The 6592-nt window shown below is 41.4% G+C and overlaps 1 protein-coding gene across 4 annotated transcripts in view; it reads right to left on the minus strand.

Moving 5' to 3' along the window:
- Positions 1-4806, minus strand: part of LOC131585776 (protoheme IX farnesyltransferase, mitochondrial) — a 111718-nt gene extending 106912 nt beyond the window's left edge. For 2 of the 4 annotated variants that reach the window (XM_058852255.1, XM_058852258.1), the window contains exons 1-3: positions 4678-4806; positions 3420-3544; positions 1636-1960 (exon numbers count right to left, since the gene is read on the minus strand). In XM_058852255.1, the coding sequence (XP_058708238.1) occupies positions 1636-1960; positions 3420-3544; positions 4678-4720 (493 nt within the window). In that variant the 5' untranslated portion in view covers positions 4721-4806. The remainder of the gene's footprint in view (positions 1-1635; positions 1961-3419; positions 3545-4677) is intronic. The other 2 variants (XM_058852257.1, XM_058852256.1) reach the window with 2 other exon arrangements.
- Between the last annotated feature and the right edge of the window lie 1786 nt (positions 4807-6592).

A 6592-nucleotide genomic window follows, 5' to 3' on the forward strand; every position in this document is an offset into this window, starting at 1 on the left:
TCCCATTTTGAGGAGCACCAGTAGCACTGAGATAGGATACGAGCACTGAGCTTACCCATCAGCATACATAAAAAAGATATTTCAAGTGTTTTCGACAACAGCCAATTTTCTCTCTCTGATCCCTTAATCATAGCATTCTAAGTTTTCATTTCTGGATCTAGTGATTTTTTTTAATTTAGTTCTACTTCAACAGCTAGCACAGCATTCAATTTCACGTCAATGAAAATTCACCTCAACGAAAATATGCCAAAAGAGCTAATTGTTAACACAGCACTTCCAAGTTACCCATGGTGAGCCCAACAGAAGCAAAGCATTACTAAAACTGAACAGCATGGGGGAGAAAAAGGCAAAACCTGTATAATGCAGAAAGAAAGATGAGGTAATAATTGAGGCTGTATGTACCACAAAGTTGCTGCAAATAATCCTGATAATTGCTGAATGTGGCATGAGAGCCTTATATAACCTGAGTTGGAAATTTCCAAGTCTAATATATTAGTGACATAGTATAATATCAAAACACATATTTCCATCTCATCAAACTCTTTACCGGAACAAAATAAATGCCCTCAGGCTTTCTAAAAACAATGAGGAAGAATATTTGGATGTGCAAACAAGATCAATTGTGCCAAATCCAAAACACAAGATGTATCATCAACACTGAGATGAAAATGTAAATTACCATTATACACACTACATATACAGCAAGATTTTTCCACAGAAAAACAAATTATGAAACCTTACATACTGCAAGACAAAAAAGTTTTTAAAAGTAAACTGCTTTCAGAAAATTCATTGTAACAAATTTTTATGGCAAAAAACAGTCTTGTTATCAGAAGTCAACTTGACCCATTGGAGAGCACCCAGGCAAGGACTTAGGAAATAACATTTCTGTTCTTGGACTTAATATCATAGGTAAGATGTAAGGCTTTGGCCAAATCATTAGAGTTTCCTCAGAAATTAAAGTATACATAGCACTAGCTATTGGCAAAGGGGCAATTTATAGCTGTTCCTATAGATAAAGGAGTAACTTATAGTTGTTAAGTATTATTACTGGAACAAGACAAAATATAGTTAAGGCTGCAAGGCAATTGCTTAACAAATTGCTGGGCTGAAGAGACACTATCACTGACTGAAAAGTAAATCAGATCTTCTTTTGTAAAATTTAATTGGTCAGACTCAAACATTTTCTTCTCTAATATAGGAAACTATTTGGATTATCTTATGTTGTGCCTTTTAGTGCTAAATTCACAACCAGCAGTACTACATTGAAAGGCATGTAAGACAGAACACTGGTAAACTTAAGCAAGGCAACTTCAAACATTGAACATATTATTTGTAAATTCAGTTCCTTACCCAGTTTCACTGTAGTCTGTCTACTAACACTTATTTATTTCCCAGAAATTAGCTGACAGCAGGATACAAGCTCCTCTCATTGTTTTTGAACAAATTTAATGGGAAAACTATTAAATACTGCCATAAACAATTTTCCTAGCACATACTTGATGAAATTTATCCAATTTAGCATCATTAAAGTGGGAATAATCACATGCAAACCTAAACCATACCAGTAAGATCCCAAAGAATTCTGCTATCAAGCAGAATGCAGAGAAATAAGAAAAAAATTACCAGTAATACCTGTAAGCTTGATTTTGGACAAGCGTGCCAAAATTCCTGGCAAATCATCCAGCTGTACCTTCATTTCTTTCCATCGTCTGTCTTCTCTGGATTCACCTCCCACTGGTATGACTGAGTCTTCAGTTTCTGCAGCTGATTTCACTTCTCTCAACTCATTTCTGCTTGATGTCTCAGACCATGACTGATGAACAGGTGAAACTGGACTTATTTTGTACACAACCTTTTTTTCCTGATCCAATTGCTGAAGCTCACGAAAAGGAGACACAATTGAATCGGACTTGGGTTTGGCTCTCTGGCTGAGGTCTTTGTTGCACTGTGTTACATACTAAATATAATGAGAAATGTTAAAACAAATAGATAAATATATTTCCATCCATTTCACTTCATTAGCACCAACAATATTATTATTTTATCCTTGTTAGGAGAATTACTTCCATGACACACCTGAGTTTGAATTTCAGACACTTATTTCACACACAGGAAGGTTTCTGAAGTTGGCTTAGATATGACAAAATCAGCTTTACAATTCACAGTTGAATCAACAATGTTAACATAAGCTTGGAGAATCGCCTTTGAATAAGTTTACTTCCTCCCCCAAAGCTACAACAACAAACTCTGGTCATATTCAAAACCACCAGGTAATACAACTTGACTTACAACTAATCAATTCCACAGAATAAAAAAGGTTGGAACGGCCTCCAAGATCACTGAGTCCTACCTTTGATCAAATAAAATTCACCTTTAAACAGAGGAATATACAAATGCCCATACAAGTTCAGTTTCCAAATATAAGTACTACACTTATGCGTATTTAAGAAACAAAAAAATTAAAAATATGCTAAAAAATACAATCTATCACCTATGATATAAAATCATCTCCCACATTAGTCTATTATTATTTATGCCAAACTTTTTTTTAAAATTAGACAAAAAATTTGAAAGGAACATATATTGAACAACAAATAAGGAGAGCTGTTTGCTCTCTTCTAGATCTCACATAATAAACACAGAATAAGAAAAAGAGTATTTAGAGTCCACCTCATATATCCTTCCCCAAAATATTCTATAGATTTCAAGCACCAGAAGCACAGAAAGACAGAACTTTCAACCAATCCTGATTTCAAGTACACAGTAATAATTACAATGAGGAAAGGTGATCTGCAATTCTGAATAAGCAATGTGAATACATTTCAAATCAGCAGCACAATTAAAAAAAAATACTACCATCCACTTACATATGATATAAGTGGTCAAAGAAGAAGATGCAATTTCAAGGGTTTGAATGATAATAACAGTTCTTTTAATACCTAAAACTAACAGCACACTGTAAATGTAACCCATTAACTTAATGAGCTCAGGAATTCTGACTCAAACTGATTAACTCAGAATACACCACCTTCACAAATGACTTCCATCTACCACTTGTATGACTGCTAGCCAAGTTGTGACTTTATCAGCATTTTTATAAATAATGACTTAAAAATAATTTTATGTTACGTCACTCAACAGGAGATGAGTGGCCTGCTTCAAGGGCACAGAAGCCTCCTGTCAAGCAAAGGAGACTTTGCAGCACAAGGCACTGTCCCTGCTACAGAAAGCTTCCTCCAGCCTCAGATGTTTTATGATACCAAGTGCTTTAACTCTGATTTAGTGAGAAATGGAGATGCTTAGATTTACCTGAGTTTTGCTGATAAGAAAAGCATTACTTTTATCAACTAACCTCCATTTTGACTTATCATATGGGATGAACAAGAAACACAGGATAAATTCACTCCTTGACTTACCATTCGTTTCAGAAAGTTAAAGTACTGAAAGGTAATCAACCTGTCATTAGCCACACGGTGAAGGTGCACAAACCGGCATGGTATCTGCGGTATGCCAGTGTTCCTCAGACGCCAAACAAAGAATCCTGTTTATAAAGGAAAACAAGAAAAAAATATAGCAATAGATTCCAGTTTCTTCTCTGCCACTGAGTTCACTCCTACTTAAGACTACAGTGCCTGTTGTCAGCTGTGACACAGCTCCCAACAACAGATCCCAACAAATGGGAATCAGGGTCAGGTGAGGGAAAATGTCTGCTGCCCCAGGTGAGAGACCTGACAGTGTAGAATCATGGAATCATTAAAGATGGAAAATACTTTTAAGATCAATTCTGAATATTAACCAAGCACTGCTAGCTCCACTAGTGAACCACATCCCTAAGTACTACATCCAACTGTTTTTTAAACCCTTACATGGATGGTGACTATCACTGCCCTGGGCAGCTTGTGACAGCGCCTGACCATCCCTTCAGTGAAGAAATTTTGCCTTACATCCAATATAAACCTCCCCTGGCACATCTTGTGGCCACTTCCTCTTATCCTGAACCTTGTTCCCTGGGAGCAGAGCCTGACCCCCACCTGGCTGCACCCTCCTGTAAGGGAATTGTGGAGAATGGGAAGTTCCTCTGAGCCTCCTTTTCTTCAGGGTGAGGCCCTCCAGCTCCCTCAGCTGCTTCTGGTGCTCCAGACTCTTCCCCAGCTCCGTTCCTTTCCCTGTACACATTCCAACCCCTCCTTTTCTTTCTTATGCCGAGGGGCCCAAAACTGTCTCGATAATTTTGGGTGTTTCTTCCAAATTCCTGAGCTCCAGAAAGACGCGTTTTCACAGAATATCTTGAGCTGGAAAAGACCCGCAAGGATCATCGAATTAAATTCCTGGCCCTTCACAGGACACCCCAACAATACCACCCTAACCTTGAAAGCGTTGTCCAAACGCTGCTTGAGCTCAGGCTGCCTTGGTGATGGAGTATCGTAAAATGTAGTATTGTCTCACTACTATATATACTGTCAACAAGATTATCTTGCCAAAGCAGCACTGAGAGGAAGCAGCTGCCATAGGACAACAGCAAAGTCAAACGTGTGGAGGACACAGCTCGCAGTGTGGCACAGGGGGACGCCCCGCACATGCATGGCCGTGCAGGTTCCGGGGACAGCTCCACAGAGCCGGGCCGCCCCGGCTCTGCCAGCACACCGGCCCTCTCGCCCTACGGCTCCGCCGTACCTGCAAGCGCCCGCAGCAGGCAGCAGCGGCGAGCAGCGCTCATGGCCGCGGCTGCTGCGCCGCTCTCCTCTCATCGCCTGGGCGCCGCCATCTTCCCGGCGCGACCTCCAAACGCTTTCCGGGTCGGCGGTACCGCGGAGGCGGAGCGGCCGGTAGGGGGTTGTCCCGACGAGAGGGGCGCTCGCGTTGGTTCCACCCTGGAGCTCTGCCAGGCCTGCTGGCCCGTGCGCGGTGGCCGTGCACTGAGCTAGTGAAAGTTTTTTATACCGAAGTTTGAAATTCCCCAGGCCAATACATAAAAGCAGTGTGGAAAGAGTCAAAAGGTTCGCCTCTCTACCCGTACAAAATAAACGACCTAAAATAACAGAACCACAGAATCGTTTGTGTTGGAAGAGATCTCTGGAGATCACCGGATCCAACCCCCCCTGCCAAGGCAGGGATCACCCAGAGCAGGTGAAGCAGGAACACATCCAGGTGGGATTGGATTGTCTCCAGAGAGGGAGACTCCACGCCCTCCCTGGGCAGCTGCTCCAGTGCTCTGGCCACCCTCCATGGGAAGTTCTTACTCATGTTGAGGTGGAATTTCATGTGTTTCGGTTCATGGCTATTGCTCCTTGTCCCGTCACTAGGCACCACTGAGAAGAGTCTAGCACCATCCTCTTGGCATCCTTGGAGATATTTATTTGCATCAATGAGATTCCCCCCTCAGTCTTTCACAAACTAAAGAGGCTCAGCTCTGACAGTCTTTCCTCATACGCAGATGTTTTAGATCATCCTTGTGGCCTCCACTGGACCCTCCTCAGTAGTTTGTCTTTCTTCTGTTGAGGAGCCCAGGACTGGGCACAGCACTCTACATAATGAGGCAGAACATTTGGATGTACAAACAAAATCAGTTGTGTTAGACCAAAACATGAGATGTATCATCAACACCGAGACGTAAATGTAAATTACCTTTATGCACTCTATGTGGTCAGCACACCTTTTCCATGGAGAAACAATGAAACAAAAAGTTAAAAATACTAAACTTAGGACTAAAGGACTTTTATTTTAAAAAAGTTGTTATGGCAAAGAACAACAGTTCTTGGGTGGAGATGCAGGTGAGATTGTTCCTACAGAATAAGTGCCAGAGCAGTTTCCCACTCAGTGAACCAAGCAGTGACCCTGAGGGAAGAACCAAGGTGTCATTTTGGGGTACAGGAACAGGGGACAGTGATATATTTCTAAAAACCTTCCTCATGCCTCAAGGAGCAGTCACTCATCCAATTGCCCTTGCCGTCTTCTCGAAAACCTCCCCTCCTTGGCAAGACACATGCTTGCTTCAGCATCCATTCCTTCTCCTTGCCAAAAAACTGTGCTGTATCCAACTTCCCCACCATCTCTTTTTTTTTTATTGCTCCTCAGCTATTGTATTTTCCTGTTTCCACATAAAATTTTCCTTAAGGATGGGAATGGAATGGTTACTGCAAGTGTAGCCCCTTCCCCTTGCAAAGATTTGGACTAGCAAGACTTTGCATCTTTGCATGGACTAAACAAGCTCTGCATCTGTCCTACTTTCTTCTGGATCATGATTCAGCTTTGTTTTGAAAAGTTTATCCTTTCCAGCACACAGTGTTCACCAGAATCCCCAAACCACCTGTCTAAAATTTAATTCTCCTATGCTTCTATCACAGAACTATAACCATTGCAGTCATTTAGTATTAATTAGCCATCCTATAATTTAGTTCAGTCCTTACAGACCTCACAGTGGCCCAGATCTGATGTGCGTGGCACAGACACAGTAGGAGACAGTCCCTGTCCCGAAGCATTTACAGCTACAAATGAGCCAGAAGAGAAATACCTTTTTCCCAAAATACCAAGGTAAAGCAAGAAGAAGTTTGTGGGGTGTTGGGGAAGGTGAAACAGGGAAACCTTATGA

This window comes from Poecile atricapillus, chromosome 17 (genome assembly GCF_030490865.1).
Source record: "Poecile atricapillus isolate bPoeAtr1 chromosome 17, bPoeAtr1.hap1, whole genome shotgun sequence".
NCBI lineage: Eukaryota > Metazoa > Chordata > Aves > Passeriformes > Paridae > Poecile > Poecile atricapillus.